This window comes from Mangifera indica, chromosome 5, assembly GCF_011075055.1.
Source record: "Mangifera indica cultivar Alphonso chromosome 5, CATAS_Mindica_2.1, whole genome shotgun sequence".
Classification (NCBI taxonomy): domain Eukaryota; kingdom Viridiplantae; phylum Streptophyta; class Magnoliopsida; order Sapindales; family Anacardiaceae; genus Mangifera; species Mangifera indica.
In genome coordinates this window covers 3,933,424-3,951,700 of record NC_058141.1, presented here as the reverse complement: position 1 = coordinate 3,951,700, position 18,277 = coordinate 3,933,424, and the positions used below count along the sequence as shown (strand labels likewise).

The 18,277-nt window shown below is 36.8% G+C and overlaps 1 protein-coding gene and 1 pseudogene across 1 annotated transcript; both read right to left on the bottom strand.

Moving 5' to 3' along the window:
* Positions 1-1,717: 1,717 nt before the first annotated feature.
* On the bottom strand, positions 1,718-2,323 carry LOC123216560 (histone H4). Its single transcript, XM_044637012.1, has one exon. It carries the CDS (start codon positions 2,183-2,185, stop codon positions 1,874-1,876), a length of 312 nt encoding a protein of 103 aa, XP_044492947.1. The 5' UTR covers positions 2,186-2,323; the 3' UTR covers positions 1,718-1,873.
* Positions 2,324-2,635: 312 nt separating this feature from the next.
* Positions 2,636-16,570, bottom strand: LOC123215382 (annotated as a pseudogene).
* Positions 16,571-18,277: the final 1,707 nt, after the last annotated feature.

The following is an 18,277-nucleotide window of genomic DNA, read 5'->3' as shown; positions in this document are numbered from 1 at the left end:
ATTTTGATTCTGACATGTTTAATTATTTCCGACAGTTATAAACAAACTAATGTCCTCTTCCTCATCTTCAGAAGATGGCAATAGCGGTGGGGGTGATTACGAAGTTGCTGTCGTTACATGGCCCATTAGTTGCTTTTAGTAAATTAAGCAGATGAAGTCGGTTTTATTTTAGTAACACGGTTGATGTTTTCATTATTCTTCTTTCTGAATCTAATAACAAGAGTTCTTTCTTGAGCTCTTTATGTTTATGCTGAAGTATAGAATTTGATCAAACCGCTCAGACGTAGCAATTGTGTGCTTGTTGGTTTAGTTTGATTTTGAATATAATTTTAATCTCATCTTTAGAAAATTTACTTTTGCTGATTAAAGATATTTAAACCTACGCAAAAATATTCAATCTGGTCGAAAAGAAAAATATTTCCAATTCAATGGGAAGTAGAAAAAGAATTCAAGATTTATGAACAGAAAAGTTACTCTGTTCACTGACCGTCAATTCTGTCCTTAATCAAATTAATAATCTCAACACGAATACGCTTAATGCAAGAGATTATATTATATGAAAAACAAGTTAGTCAAATGTTTTTTTTTTAATTAAAAAAATTATTTTTATTTTTATTTTTTTAATTCTCTCCAACGGTCAACTTGGCGCCAGCTCCAACTGTATAAAGGAAGCAGCTGCGGCAACGATTTCGATATTCATTCCTTGTGTTTTTCTTGATTTTCTTGATTTCTCTTCCGCTCTCTGCAAGTGGCTGATTTTGTTGATTTCTTTTTCTCTCGCAATGACAATGAAGACATCAAAAAAGAACCCAAAGAGACTCCAATGTTTGAAGAAAAAGAGCAAGGAATTGAGCATTCTTTGCGACGTTGATGTTCTGTTTATTTGCAAACACGAAGACCCATCTTCCAGTACCAGCTCCTTCGATTCTTGGCCTGAGGATTCCGAATCTTGCCTCCAACTGATTCATAAGTACAACAAAATCACGAACGCCAAGAATGCTGCTTCTACTGATTTCTCTGTACTGGGGAAAGGGAAGGGGAAGGGGAAGGGAAAGGAGAGAAGGCATGGGGATCATTTTACCCAGAAATTGCTTCTTCTTGAATTGACTCAGAAAGTGAAACATGAATATGCAGAGTTGACTCATTTACTGCACGGTGTTGAAAAAGCTCAGATGTGTGTTGAGGAACGGGTCGTATTAAGAAACATAGAGTCACGGCTTAGTGAGGATGAAGAATATGATGAGGGTATTTCTAATAGCCCCTTTTTTATTTCTTCATTTGAGGAGGAGATATTTCAGATTTTACAGGAATGTGTGAGGACTGAATCTGTTGAGAATATTGAATTAGTGGAAACTTCATGTGGTGAGGAGGAAGTTGAACTGATTCCCTGCAGTCAGCCATGGATACTGTTTGACTACTTTGGTCAACCTCGATTGGAGCAGATTATGTATGGGAATTGAGAAGATTATGATTTGTTCCAAATATATATTGTTGAAGTCTGAAAGACTCAAATTCATCATTACTCAATGATTAATAACCCTTTCTTTTTTAATGCTCTTTTACTTGTATCAGTTGTGTTCAATAGACGGGTAGATGAGTAATGGAATACTGAATGTTAAGTTAGGCTTCCTGGTTGTATGAGGAAGAGAGAGGACCAACAATCATGAGCTGGGGCTTTTATGCTATACTATTCTTTTAGTCTTAAGCGAGAAGAGAATTACTCATACAATGTTCATTATTATTATGCTGCCACTGCCATTTTCTCTATCAATCCTTCAGATTCAGAGATGAATCAATTCCCATACAAATCTCCTTTAATTCATTACAATTTCCATTCATACGCAAGAAAACAAAACTAACCCTAACCCTAACCCTATCCCCCGAAACCATACAGAGTTCGCCCCTGTCGTTTCAAAGCATAAACGACGTCCATGGCCGTAACAGTCTTCCGACGAGCGTGTTCCGTGTAGGTCACGGCATCTCTAATCACGTTCTCCAGAAAGATCTTGAGAACGCCGCGAGTTTCTTCGTAGATTAAACCGCTGATACGCTTGACTCCGCCACGCCTCGCCAGTCGCCGAATTGCCGGCTTCGTGATCCCCTGAATGTTATCTCTGAGAACCTTACGGTGCCGCTTTGCTCCTCCCTTTCCCAATCCTTTGCCTCCCTTTCCTCTTCCTGACATTCTTGTCTGTTTTCCTTTGTTACTCTCTGGATGTTTGTTTGTAAAGTTGGGTAGAAGGTGAGACGGGGAGGAGGTTTATTTAGGAAGAGATGAGGCATGGGTAGCCGTTGGATTCGCAAGTGATCCGTGGGATTTGTTTCATTGGGATTAGAGCCGTTGGATTGTAAGATCTTGAATGTGATTGGCGAAAACGGAAGAGTGGGTGATTTTGGTGGGAATCGTGTACAAGGAAGGGAAAAAACCCTTTTTCTTTTTCTTTTGCGGCTTCCAGACAAGTGCCAGTGCTCGTTCCTCCGAACTTGTTATATATGGTGTTAATAAAATCAGGTGAAGTTGTTGATCAAGAAATCTAAGATTCATTGGTAAAGCTACATGCATACCAAGTCCTCTGACAATTGATGAACTTGAATCACCGATCAACAACTTAATCCATTTGGATCGCTTTTGCAACTCAAGCCTTTTTGCTATCATCTCTCGCTCGCTTGTACAACTCAAGCCTTTTTGCTAAGGCTGCTCGCCTCTCCATGAGTTGTGGATTCTCATTCAACATTGCACCAAGCCGCTCCTTCTGCATAGAAACAAGACAATAAAGTTGTCAAATTTTTGCTGAGAACAATTACACACCTCTTTACTATCAACAATGGGAAATAACGTCTAGGTAGGAATGTAGCCTAATCAATAGCATAATGCCCATCTACAATGAGTTTTCTGAGAACTGTTTCAGCAAATTCCAGACTATTTCAATGAGTGAAAAGTGTCTTTGATGTATTGGGATGTTTCTCTTTATCAATTCAGGTAAAGATTTCTCAAGCTTGATGCCATTTATTTATTCTCTGTTATTATTACTAAACTACATAAAATTAAGCCTTTTTTTCAGCTCAACTAAAAATATGTAGCAACAAGACTTTACCTCCTTCCTCCCCACTTGAGCATAAAAGTTATTGAGTAGAGATCTCTTGGCCGATAGGACTTGGCAATACACCACAGCTTTGGGAAACCATGCCAATATAAGCACTGACATTTGACCCTAGCATAGCAGAATTTATACATTGTACATCATAATACCCAGCAACTAGCCTTTAGGAACATTAGTGCCATAGCTGTGGCAAAACAAAATTCAATGTTTCATGTTACCTAAACCTGAATATTTATTCATCAGCACTGAAAACCAGATTGGGAAAGAGGTTTAAATCGGGTGATTTTTCTTGCCATCCGAGCCTTCATATCGTAGAGATGGCCTGTATTATGTTTTCCATTTTCTATGGTTGTATTAAGCCATTTGGCATTTGTTTTATTTTCAGTAGGCTATTTCCTTTACTCATTAATGACATTGAACCAATTTCTAAAAGAAACAAGATAAAACATTGAATGTAGATAATGTGATGCATACCAACTCTCCTAAAATGATTGTCAGGATAACGATCCTGATTTGGTGCATTTGGATCTTGTTGGTTAAGATTCTTCTCTGGTTCAAGATGAAGCTTTCGGAAAAACTCAACCGCCAGGTAGCTAGATTCCATATCCACCACCCTTAAAACTGTTCTCCGGCCTTTTTCACGGAATCTTTCCAAAGCATCATTTGCAGCAGCAGCTATGTCAGATTGAAGAGTTGGAAACCGCTTTAATTCCTACAGTTTGTATAAAGCAGATCCCACATGAACCAGGTCTACGAAATTTGAGTCATCTCAAGTTTCATCTTATGAAATGAATGCAGCATTATTGATGGATAATAAATACAAGTACAGAATTAAATCAGTTGCAAATCAAGCAGAAAAGAACAGTTTGGAACAATGATTTTCACTTAAATGGAATGACTTAATTAATTGACAGAGAAAATCGTCTTTACATATATAAATTTTACTTGAATCCACAGCCAAAACTATCTCCAACTAAAATTTTCATACCTCAGTCTCGGCAATAGACTTTCGTACAAGTTCTTTCAATATAAAGGGTACCTAAAGAAAGACAAAAACATTTGCAGCCTATTCATTGATGAGAATTTGAGGAAAATTGGCAACTTTCAAGTAAAAGCATTTTGTTTAGAGCAAAAAGATAAGAAGGAACTAATAAAAGTTAGTAGTCTACAATATATATAAGGCCAAGGACATTGAGCCTAAAGTAATACGTAAGAAATATCACACAATCTTATATTAGCAGTTCCGCTTAAAAATGTGCACTAGCACTAATTCAAAAAGATTATCTTGAAAAAGTAAAGGTAAGAACATTACAGCATCTACAGAGGCTTCAGCTGGGCCTTTGAAAAAGCTGATAGACCCATCAATGAGTCTTCTGTAACCTTGTTCTGGAGCAATTAAATGTGACTGGTAACCATCAGCCTCTGAAACAACTTTTTGGACATTTCTTGTAGATAGATGCCGATCAAAGGGAAGCTTTTTCAAAGCTGCCGGAAGTTGGTGGTCAAAAACTCCATATATCCGGTCTCCACCACGTCGCCTAGAATAGCAAGTTATGACATTGTTAGACGATAAAATAAAAATTAGCTATAGCACACAGTCTGATAAAAAAAGGTTCACGATTTTCAAATATTGTAATGTTAAAAAGGCAGTACTTTTTAAAGTTCTTTCTCTTTCGTCAAACACAAAACAGAAAAAAACTTGGCTTTGATACAATGTTAGGAAGTAAATTCCGAAAGCTTAAGTGATTAGGTAGAGTGGTCAAAAGAATTCATTAATGCATTGTGCAAAAATGAAGCTCTTTAGGACAGATGCAAATCAAGAAGCAAATATATCAAGAGGAGATTCTAATTTTATATTACAAAAATGGATAGTCATGAATTGTTGCAGTCCAGCAGAGAAGGTTGCTTGCCAGAGCTTCAAAGCTTGAAAGATACAGTAGTCGAAGAAGAACTAATAATCCATGGCCTAAGGCCACAAGAAGGATCAAGACAAAACAACCAAGAACCAAAATTGACGATGTTAGGCACATATGCAACTGCTAAATCTCGCAGAAAGGGGTATGCCTTCCTTGAGATGCACATTGAATCTAAGGTTCACATTCTTTGATAATACATTATTCTTGTTTTTCGTAACTAAAATCCACCACTTAGCATTATGTTTTCAAGCTCAAACGATTAAAACCAATAATTTAGCACGAGTATTTTCAAATGATATTACATATGCAATATTAATCAATCAAATCAATCAATTACCAAAAGTAACACACATTGGATGATCCAATTCTGAAAACAAACAAGAAAGGCAGAAAAAAGTCATGTCCTTTGCCCTCCGTCCAGGTGTTCCTTGAATACATGCTCAAATGCACGACACATTTCCAAGATTGTATACAGCTGGGCCTGCACAGAAAGATAAGTTTAACTGAGCAAATAAACTAGGTCTATGAAACAATTTCTTGTATACTTATGTAAACTAATTACCGGTAGGTCTCAATCCTTACCCCTGAATCATCTCCAATAGATCTGCCTATCAAGTCCAGCTCGGCATTAATCTCACCAATGGTCTTATTAATTAATGCAATGATACTGGGTATGCACTGCCTGATAACAACTTCCAAATGCTGTCAAAGAAAGGAAAAATAAAGAAACAAATCAACAAGAGAGTTTTCATAGCTCCAGTAACGATAACAGAATTGTATATTGAGGCCAAAATTGGAAGACAAGAAGGAGAGTGAAAGACCTGCAACAGTAGTTTTGCAAGATATTCAGATCCCATTTTACTTGCCAAATGTCCATAGTCAGGGCTACTTTCAAAATATTCACGCTCCTTTTGGCGAGCAGCAATCATGTCAACATTCTTGTTGATATCAGCCTGCGAACGATTTACAATTCCAACCCAGGGATGTTGCAGCCTGTATGCCCTTCCTTCAAGAACCTTAAAACATATACATACAGCAACTTGTGTTTATACTTTTATGCAAGTGAAAGGTTGTCATAGAAACAGAAACAGTGAGTATGTTGAATCCATACATCCAGAGCATTGGTTCCCTTGTCCATCAGATCAAGTTTTGTCAGCACTCCAAAAAATCTTTCACCTAAATAAAAAGAACAGAATGGAATAATATATACCTTTAATTGATGCCACTACAAAGCAATGCTTCAGAGTGGACCGAGTGTCATATCCTTAAACATAAAGTGTAATTAACAAACCTGTTGGATCAACCTCTCTTGCAAGCTTTATAGCATCTGATGTAGCAATATCTTGATTAGCAGGAGATATAGCCAATATAATGCAGCTAGGCTGCAAAATCCAAAGTGGCAATGTCTTGATTAGTAGGAGAATTACCCAACGTAATGTAATTAGGCTACAAAACTAGAGAATATATATAAAAAAACATGACCATACACAGGGCAAAGAATTGTTTACACTTGAAGCCATCATCAATGTAGCGATGTGTTAGGGAAAGAGTCTACGTGAGGAAAAAGGGAAAGAAGAGAGATGTAGAAGAGTTGGCACGTGGTAGAACTTTAGAGGAGCGACAGGTAGCAGACAAACAAGAAATATCAATTTACAGACAACCACAATTCGGGACCACTATGATTGTCAATATTGAGGTGGCAGCTGAAAAAGAGGTACAAACAGTTGGAAGAGAGAATAAAAGACAGGAGGCAGGAGGAGAGAAGGAAGGAGAGGAAATAAGAAAAAGGAACAAAGAAGGAGAGCCCAACCTCTCAAATGTTGGTGTGGAGTCTTGAGCTTAGAGTTTCTTTCACTTGTTTAGTTTGTTTGATTATATTATTACTATTGAGTCGGTTTGCAAGAGAAAACAGAAGTATATTCAGATTTCATTGATATTATTATTATTCGTGTTTCGGATACACTCGGAAATCTCAATTTATCATTCTGTTTTAATACAACTTTCCTTACAACTATTATTGTTTTATTGCTCTTGTATCTACTTCTGTCTAGCCATTGTGACAGCACCATTTACATCAACATAGTAGCTTCTGAGTCGCTTACCAGAACTTGACACCAGATATCTATCATTTGGTATCAGAGCATGACTAGAATGGAAAGCCGGGTGGAAGGAATCGAAACAGAGATAGCAGGAATGAAAGAAAGAATGGAGGAGATGAGTCGACAGATGATTGGGATGAACAAGGAGATGAACAATAGGATGGGAAACGTGGAGGCCAACATAGAATCCCTCCACGGCTACCTCCGTGAACTAAGAGATGCCATTATTGGAAAGGAAAATGGAGAAAAAGGTAAGGCACCAATGGGGTAGGAAACGTCTCCTTTTTTCTCACCACCCCGCCAAGAGGTGAATGCTTCTCCACCTCTGAGAAGCGAAGGTGTGTTAGGAGGAGAGGAGACCTCTTCAAGGGAGAGGCAAGAAGGAGACCCGACATGTGAACGCAGGGACAACCCCTATCAACGACTCAATCTTCCCGTTTTTAGTGGCGACGAAGCTTTAGAATGGGTTTTTCGATGTGAGCGATATTTTGACGTCAACCATTTAAACGAAAAGGAATGCCTTACGGCGGCGGGAGTATGTATGGAAGGTATTGCACATGAGTGGTTGAAGTGGAGAGGAAAGCAGAGGGAATTTACTAGTTAGGAGGAGTTTAGGAATGCAATGTTGAAACGGTTTAGAGCAAGACATGAAAGGACTCCACAAGAGGAGCTTCTGGCACTTTGAAAAATAGATTTTGTTTAGGACTACTGATGCAAGTTTGAGTTACTGTTGTCAGCAGTGGATGATATGTCTGAGGAAACCCTCGCTGATCTGTTTATGAATGGTTTGACTAAGGAGGTCCGAGCAGAAATGAAGCTTTTTCATCCACGAGACCTGGAAGAGGTGATACAACGCGCGCTGGAGGTAGAGGAGAAGAATGAAATCATAGAGGGAAGACCCGTGAAAACCTAACCGAAATACCTTAGCAGCCCAACCCGTTACACCAACCCCATCATCTTAACCAATCCAGCAAACCAAAACCCAACCCGAGCCCAAAGTCAGTCAGCCTCCAGCCCAAGCATCCATTTCCATCCAAACCCTAATAGAAATCATAACCCAACCCACCAACCCATGACCGACCCAACCCGAAGCCAAGCAGACACCCATTCCTTTCTCCAAAATCATAACACCTTTCACCCAAATGTAACAACTATTAGGTCACCAATTAATCCGAGTGTGTCGATAGCCACTATCAGACAAGACGATGGCTCATGAAAATTGTCTGATGAGGAGTACCGAACAAAGGTAGAGAAGGGATTGTGTTTTCGTTGCGATGAGAAGTTTGTGCCTGGACATAGATGTCGCTACCGACAACTACGGATATTGATCGCTAGTGAAGATGAAAACGAGGAAGGGAACGAGGAGGAAGAAGAACCAGAGGTTGTAAAGGAGAGAGAGATGGAGGCTATATTAAATTCAAGCTCAGTGATGGGAATCAACACTCCAAAAACCATGAAAGTGCTAGGGACAGTGAACAGTAGAGAAGTGATGGTACTCTTGGATAATGGAACCACCCATAATTTTATCTCAGAAAGGTTAGTCGGTGAGCTTAACATTCCGGTGCGACCTATGAGATTTGTTGTGGTACTAGGGGATAATAGGAAGGTAAGTGGACTGGGAAGATGCGATGGTGTGGAGGTGTGTATTCAGGGGATTGTGATTGTTCAAAATTTTCTTCCATTTCAATTAGGAGGGGTTGATCTCATTTTAGGGGTTGATTGGCTTAGTAGATTAGGTGAAGTAAAAATAAATTGGAAGAACCAAACCATGAAATTCGTATGGGCAGGAAGACGAGTGGAAATAAAGAGGGACATGTCGCTGACTTGTCTAGAAGCTTTTTTTAAAATTGTTATGAAGTCTGTCTGTAGGAGAGGAGAAGCTTATTGGATAGAGCTAAAAGGACTGATTGTTCTACCCATGGAATGAGTGAATTGCTGGAAGAATTCAAGTCTTTGTTCTCTGAACCCCACGGCCTTCCATCTCGACGTTCAAGAAACCATGCCATACGTTTAATCAGTAAGGCTCAACCATCAAATATTCGGTCATATCGTTACCCCTACTATCAAAAGGATGAAATTGAGAAAATTGTTCACGAAATGCTTGCGACTGGTATAATCAGGCCTAGTGTCAGTCCATTCTCAAGTCCAATAATCTTAGTTAGAAAAAAAGATGGTGGGTGGCATTTTTGTGTCGATTATAGGGCATTGAACAAGGTTACTATCCTTGACAAATTTCTTATCCCGACTATCGATGAGTTATTGAATGAATTGGTAGGAGCCGAGATCTTCAGCAAGCTTGACTTTAAAGCAGGTTACCATCAAGTATGGGTTCGAGAGAAGATGACATTTCGTATGCACGAAGGGCACTAAGAATTCCTTGTCATGCCCTTTGGCCTCTCGAACGCTCTAACCACTTTTCAGAGTGTGATGAATGAAATTTTCAGGCCTTATTTATGTAAGTTTGTTTTAGTATTTTTTAACGACATACTTATATACAACAAATCTTCAGGATCATCTCGAACATCTAAAGAAAGTGTTAAAACTTCTGCAAGAACACAATTTTGTGATCAATAAAAAAAATGTTTTTTCTGGTGTAGGAGAATTGAGTACTTAGGACAAATTGTATCCAGAGAGGGAGCCAAGAAAATCGAAGACATGCAAAATTGGCCTGTATTGAAGGATTTGAGGGAACTAAGAGGATTCTTGGGGCTAATAGGGTATTACCGAAGATTTGTTAAGGGTTACGGAAAAATTGTAAGCCCTCTTACGAGTATTCTAAAAAAGAATGCTTTTAAGTGGGACGCAGAAGCATAAGAATCTTTCAAAAAACTGAAAGATGTCATGATTTCTATACTTGTTTTGGCCATGCCAAACTTCCCTAAAGAGTTTGTGGTGGAGACCGATGCCTCAGGAAGTGGTTTAGGTGCGGTGCTCATGCAAGAAGGGAGACCCATAACATTCTTAAGCAAGATTTTGTCATTACGGAATCAAGGAAAGTCTATATATGAGAGAGAGTTGATGGCTATTGTGTTGGCTTTTCAAAGATGGAGACATTACCTCTTAAGGAGACATTTCAAGGTGAGGACTGACCAGAAGAGTCTGTGTTTTTTCACAGAACAGCGTATAATTGGCCTTGAACAACAGAAATAGGTGGTTAAGATGTTAGAATTCGACTTTGAAATTGTATACAAGCCTGGATGCGAGAACAAAGCAGCAGATGCTCTTTCTAAAAAACCACAATTCAGCGAAGAAATTAGAGCAATCTCAGTGGGGCTAGTGGTTGAAACTAAAGATATTCAGTAAGAGGTATTGCAAGATGAAAAACTCTAACGACTTATTCAAGGAATTCTGAGTTAGCAGCCTGAGCATCAAGGTTACTCACTTAGAAATAGCAACCTCTTATACAGAGGACGCATCGTCCTGCCAAAAGGATCCAAACTCATCCCACGATTCATCCAAGAATTTCATGTCTCTCCATATGGGGGGCATTCTGGATTTTTTAGGACTTATATGAGAGTAAAATCAATTTTATTTTGGGAAGGAATGAAAAAGGATATCAAGAAGTTTGTGGCGGAATATGGTGTGTGCCAAAGGGTGAAATATGAAACAGCCTCTCCGGTGGGATTACTTCAACCATTGCCAATTTCGACAAATATATGGAAAGATCTTTCGATGGATTTCATTACGGGGCTACCGAAGATTAAGGGTATAGACACAATACTGGTGATGATCGATCGCCTCACAAAGTATGACCATTTTCTTGCTGTTCGGCATCCATACACAGCTAAGGAGATCGTTGAAGTCTTTGTGAAAGAAATAGTGCGCCTTCACGGCTTTCTAAAGACCATTGTAACTGACAGGATTTGCGTCTTTATGAGTCATTTTTGGTTAGAATTATTTAAAGCGACAGGAACCATTTTAAAGTTTAGTTCGGCATACCATCCTCAAACGGATGGGCAAACCAAGGTTATCGATTGAAGTCTCGAAGATTATCTCCGTTGCTTTTGCCTAAGACAACAAAAAAATGGACAAAATGGTTAGTATAGGCTGAGTACTGGTATAATGCGTTTTTCCATAGTGCGGGGGGATGACCCCTTTTAAGGTAGTGTACGACAGGGATCCATCAACATTCCTTAGACTAGTAGAAGAGGACTCGAAGGTTGAAGAAGTGAATGATTTGATCAAAGAGAGAAACCTGGTGCTAGATCAATTGAAGGATAATTTGAATAAGGTGCAATCTAGAATGAAAAAGAATGCAAACAAGCATCGCAGGGATATCGAATTCAACATAAGGGATTATGTGTTCCTTAAGTTCTAGTCGTACCGTTTTCGCTCATTGGCATCACAACTAAACGAGAAACTGAGTCCTCGATAATATGGGCCTTATGAAATAATAGAAAGAATCGGAAAGGTGGCATATAAACTGAAACTACCTGAAACAACGCAAATCCACCCTATTTTCCATATCTCACAGCTTAAAAGACAAGTGGGATTCGAAACAATCTGTCATGATCTACCGATTGCTTAAATGAAAAAGGTGAATTAGAAGCACAACCTGAAGGAGCAGTAGCTCACAGATACAATCAGCAAGGAGAATTGGAGCTGCTAATTAAGTGGAAGAAATTACCTGCTTGTGAAAATTCTTGGGAGCTTTATACAAAGCTCAAGCAACTTTTTCCAACATTGCACCTTAAGGGCAAGGTGCCACTTGATGGGGAGGGTAATGTTAGGGAAAGAGTCTATGTGAGGAAAAAGGGAAAGAAGAGAGATGCACAAGAGTTGGCATGTGGCAGAACTTTAGAGGAGCGACAGGCAGTAGACAAAGTAGCAGACAAACAAGAAAATATCAATTTGCAGACAACCACAATTCGAGACCACTATGATTGTCAATATTGAGATGGCAACCAAAAAAGAAGTACAGGCAGTTGGAAGAGAGAATAAAAGAAAGGAGACAGGAGGAGAGAAAGAAGGAGAGGAAATAAGAAAAGGGAACAGAGAAGAAGAGCCTAACCTCTCGAATGTGGGTGATGGAGTCCAGAGCTTAGAGTTTCTTTCACTTGTTTAGTTTGCCTGATTATATTATGTTAGGACTCATGTATATTTTTCTCATAGTAAAGAAGTAAAAAAAGGAAACAGAGTAGGTGGCAGCAAGGGATTGGAGCAAGTAGAACAGTCAGCAATTATTTTATTGCAAGGTCAATTTGGAGAAGAAAAGTAACTTGGCACAGGTTTGGCGGGAAAGCAGTTGGCAACAGAGGAAAAAGGAGAAAAGGCAGTTGTAGGACGAGTAGAAGAGATGGGACACAAGACAGAAGGAATGTAGGGAGAGTACAGGCCTCTTGGAAGCCTGAAGTGAATAGTGCATATAAATATTTTGCTGTATAATTGCTGTTTGTTCTTAGTTTTGCTTTTGTTGTAATCTCTTAGTTGAAATGTGGAAATTACGACATGTAATGTGTTAACTTTTGTAATTTTGCTGAATCTGAATGAATACAACAAGTGTTCTGCTCTGTTCCATTCACATTCATATTTAGTTACATTTCAATTGTGGGTTGTGTTTGTGGAGTTGGGGAACTTGACATTGGTTGTTGGATGATTTGTAAAAAGGAAGAGCAACTACTGGAAAAATATTGATACGGGTACTTATCATATTATTACTATTGAGTTGGTTTGTAAGAGAAAACAAAAGTATATTCGGATTTCGTTGATATTATTATTATTAGTGTTTCGGATACACTCGGAAGTCTCAATTTATCATTCTGTTTTAATATAACTTTCCTTACAACTATTTGTTTTATTGCTCTTGTATCTGTTTCCGTCTAGCCATTGTGACAGCACCATATACATCAACACAGTAGCTTCCAAGCCGCTTACCAGAAGTTGACACCAGGTACCTATCACAATGCAATTGAGAAAGTAAGATATGCTAACTCATTTAATTGGAAATAAAAACTACAAACAATCTCTGAAGAAGTGAGATAGATGATAGTAGAAAAAAGATTTTATAGCAAGCCCTTTCTATGGGAGCTTAAACTGGATTCCACCAACAACTTTGGGATCCCTTCTAATAACATTATGATAAAACAATGTTGGCTTTACTATGTCAAAAGTTTTAGAAAGCAAAATCTACAACAATGATAGCATACCAAAAAGTACACTCATTATCACAGAATAAAAACTATTGGAATATCTGCCTGTTATCTGCATTTTCTTAATGTTAAATACATTCATGGAACATAAGCAGAGCATTCTTACCTTCTCAACATAAGAGCGAACCATGTTTTCAATATCTTCAACAAAACTATCAGACTGGCCCTCTAAAAAAGACAAAAATTAAATGATTAAATGATAGAGAAATCTCTTGCAAAAGAAATCAAAATTTCATTGATTTACCTTTCATATTTGAATATACTGCTCTAGAAATTACCTACAGCAACCTTTGTGGGTTAGGTTAACAACTGCCAAAGAAAACCACAAACTTTATGTCATACATCTAAATCAGCTGAGTCTAGGAAACCAAAACCCAAAGGTTCACCAACTTAAAGAAAAAACGAACTCATTAAAAAGAACTTGAGAGCTTGAAAATCAAAGGATATAAAATGACAAGAGAGGCATGCCTTAAGAAGTCAAAAAAAATCTTGAACAAAAAGGAAAGAAACTTCACAATGATCATTAAAATCATATTTCAAGCCACTATAAGATTCAAGTCAAAAAAGAAGTGAATAGTTTTTCTACAGTGGCTAAAGGATTTAACTTTATGAAGCTTTCAAAGACTGATCCGTAGAGCCAGTTATCACCAGGTTACAAATGTACAGCTTGAATGCAGGAGAAAATATGATGAATTACTAAAAGATGGATCTAAAAGCATCTAAATCACAAAGGCCTTGACCATCTGTGCCTCGACATCAAAGTGGAAACTTCTTCCTTAGCTATTAGGACATAGCATCCACAGAAGCCGATTCAATTGGTTGCTGCAGAAAAAATTTTGTAATACATTCCAACTGTCACATGAAGTTTCATAATGTACAAGTGCACATAAACTTATCAGAACTTGAAGCAACTCCACCTGGAAGTATCTCATTGATTCCAAACAAAGCAGGTTCATGATATTACTCAATATCCCAGAAACAACTACCACCAAAATTTCTAGTAACTCCAAATAGTCTTAGATGCAACTATATACAAAAGGAACCGGATATTATCATTTCAGCAGCCGACACCATCATGATTCAATTCCCCAATTAACTGGGTCTAGCAAATTTAAGTTAATCTTAAAGATCATATTCCTCAGTTATATATTTCTTAAATCCAGTGTATTTGTTCAAGGCAAACGAGACTGATTCCAACGTACTGATGGAAACCAGTAAAATAAATGACATTGCTGTGCTGGTAGATATTTAACAAACTCATATTTTCTCTTTCTTAAAAAATAATTAACTATATCATAGTTATGACATATTTCACTATTAATCCTAGGGCAAAAAAAGAATTCAGAAGCCATGGATAAAGTCAAGAGCTCCACAAGTTCTTTTAAGTAGCTCTTCCAAGCAAAGTAGTAATCTTTTGAGTTACAAGTCAATCAAATAAGTTTTCATAAGCACATTGCAGCAATAGCTACACTACATTTAGAATGTTTTTAAGAGGATATACACAAACCATTTGGAGAATATATGCTCAGATGAATTGGAATGTTAGAGATGTGCTTAGTCTTTCCAGTTATTTATCTGTTTCATCTTGTATTTCTCTACGCACAGCAGCTGGATAAAATAATGAAGTCCTGATTGTTTGTTGAGAAAATAAATGGTTCTTTATTGCGAAAAGTTTAATTCGTTGTATATAATACAAAAGAACATAACAAAAAATACAAACTGCTAAATGGTAATCATCATCAATATACTGAGCTATTTGGACCTAATAGATTTTGGTAAGTGTAATATAACTTCTTATATTATGAAAAGTGAAGCAATTAATAGCTTCCATTTCACTAAAAATGGTAGAAGACAGAACACTCAATCAAAAATCTCAACCGATTCATGGTTGTGCACTTGTCTAATGCTTCATTGTAGTACATATAAAGAAATGAGTTCCAACACAATGGTCATATAAAAATGACTCAAAAAGAAAAACAGATTAAAAAACAAATCCAAAAGATTTTTTGTGGCCATGGCAGATGCAGAATATCTATATGATTGGATGATTAATTATATCACTTGTCACAGAGGACGAATGTTACAGTGAGTTTCCTTATTCTTGACCATGTCTTAACTGTCAAAAATGTATTCTCTAGCAGCAGACATGCACCTCTTTTCTGGTGCACACCAGAAAACAAACCAGAAGGAAAAAAATGTGTGAAAATATTTTCGGCAATTAAATTGAAGTTATATTTGAAAAACAGATTGAAATAGAGACCAGCACATAAATAGAATTCTAGATCATGGTAGCACATGCATGATGCCTGTATTGCCGCGCCGCCCGGCCCCAACACACAATCCCCTCCCCACCCTCCCCCCAAAAAAAATCCCCACATTCCATAAATTTACCATACCAAAATCAGTAAACCTCTTCTTTGGAGCGTGAAGAAACACGGCATATTCAGATCCCCCCTCAGTCTTATGAAGTTGCAACGCTAAGGGCCTCCTTGTGACAATACCTTTCAATCAATAAAGATAAAAATTAGAAGAAAATATCTTCAAAGCAAAGGAATATAATATTCTTTACCAACAAATTATCATAAATGCGTATCACTAGCACGTCATATCAACCCTTCAGCATATATTAAGAAGAAATTATGATCATTTAAATTCATGCCAATAGTCAAAAGCTACACTTAACTGCTTAAGAAATGTGAAAAACGTCTAAAAACATTGTAGGTAGATTATTCACAACTTTGGGACCCATAAATGAACCCACCAATTCACTGAGTTTATGCGTCTAATGAGTAAGCTAACTTCAGATATAACATCAATCTCTTACATTACCAAAATCTAATAAATGGCAATATCCCAAATCTCAATTTCTGAAAATTTCCCCACAACATAACAAATGGTAAAGAAACACAAGAATCAACATCATTACCAGATCGACGGGGCAAGAAATCCCTCCCAACAACGCTTTCCAGAACAGAAGATTTCCCAGAACTCTAAAACGACAAAACAAAAACCCAGAAATCAACAATGTTCCTGGATGAGTGAAAGGATAAAAATGAAAACTTTAAAGCAATGAAGACCTAAACCTGGCCACCACCAACAGCAACAGAAGGGAGAGCTTCCCAGAGGGACATGCCTTCGCCGCCATGATCGCCAAGAACAGTGCAGGCGCGTTGAATCTTATTGATGAGACCAATCAGGCTCTGCGACGTGGCCATTTAGAGTAAGTTTAAGACAAATAGGAATGTGAAAGCACAGGTGAATCGAATCAGAGAAGGGACTTTCTCTGTAATAGAAGGAATGAAGAAACACTGCTGTTTGCATTAAAATGATCGTTGCACCTTTGCATGTTGATTTTTAAAAAAAAAATATTATTACTAATTAAAATTTAAAAAAATGATTTTTTAATTAAAAATAATAAAATTTTATTTTACTCATAATAATAATTTAATTCACGTGAATAGTTTAATTCATGGTATAAAGTAAATTTATATTTTAAATTAAAAATAAAATAATAATAATTAAATAATTTAAATACATAATAACATGTTAATTTTTATTTATATTTATTAATATCTATTATTAAGATTAGATTCGAACTAAATCATATTCACACATAAACTAACTCAAGTTCAATTCTAATCTATTATGACAAATTTAAACCGAATTTGAGTTTCTCAAATACATTGTCAAATAATTGTCGATACATGAATAATGCTATTGAAAGTAAATGGTATTATCAGTAATATAAATAATATCATTGATAAAATAAATAATATTATTAAAAGAGAACTCGAATCAAACTTAAATATGTTTAATTTGAATATGACAAATCAAATCGTATATTGATTTAAGCCAAATTGACCAATCCCTCCCACTATTTGTTTGTACATATAGAATTGGACTTTAGAAAAGAAAAAAATTCTTTGAACTCTATTTTACTTTGAAATTTGACTTTTATGGTTCAATATCTTTGTTTTTAGTTGGGTTACTGTAATTTCTTTGAAATTTGACTTTTATGGTATAAAATAAATTATGAATACAAATATTTTATGTAGTAAAATTGAAGTAGATAATGTAATAATCTTACAACAAATAACATTAAGGCCAAAGGACTATTTCCCACCCAAGGTTTGCTGTTTTTTCAAGTATCTCTCTTTTAACTTTGAAAATTTTAAATATCCACTAATGAGCAGTTAAATTTAATGGAATCCTAACCCCTTAAAATTTCATCTCTTTTCCCCTCTTAAACTTTAAAAACTAAAGTTTTTCCCTAACCTAAGTTTTAAAAAATGACAGTTTCCCCCTAGGGTTTGGTTTTTAGATCTTCGATGCCAAATCTGGCGTCGTTGCCAGTCGTTTATCCCTCCCGAAGCTTTCTCTCCCTCCGACGGTCTCTCTCCAGCCATTTGAATACTCAATCGATGTCGAATGAGGCTTGGAAGACGACATCATCTTCCCAGACGAAGACAACATCTTCGTCTTCATTTGGTAAGACGAACAAAGATGAAGAGCTTCGTTTTCCCCGACGAAGCTCTTCGTCTTTTAGAAGAAGATTGATATCGAACAGACATCCAAATGGGCAGAGAGAGACCGTCGGAAGGAGAGAAAGCTTCGAGAGATATAGACGGTCGGTAATATTACAGGATTTAGCATCGGAGATCTAGAAACCAAACCTTAGAAGGAAACTGTAATTTTTTAAAACTTCAGTTGGGGAAAAACTTTTAGTTTTCAAAGTTTAGAGGAGGAAAAGGAGATTATATTTTAGTTTATTTTTAATATTATAGATAAAATGATGATTTTATTCTTACAATTGTTAAATTTAACTATTTATAGATGAATATTTGAAATTTTCAAAGTTAAAAAAGGGATACTTGGGTAGGAAATAGTCCTTTGGCCTAACATTAATTTGTGTTATTAAATAATATTTTATCATTTGGAAATATACCTCAAAAATAAGAAATTAATTTATAAATCTAATAAGTAACTATTTTAAGGCTAGGTACACTTATGAG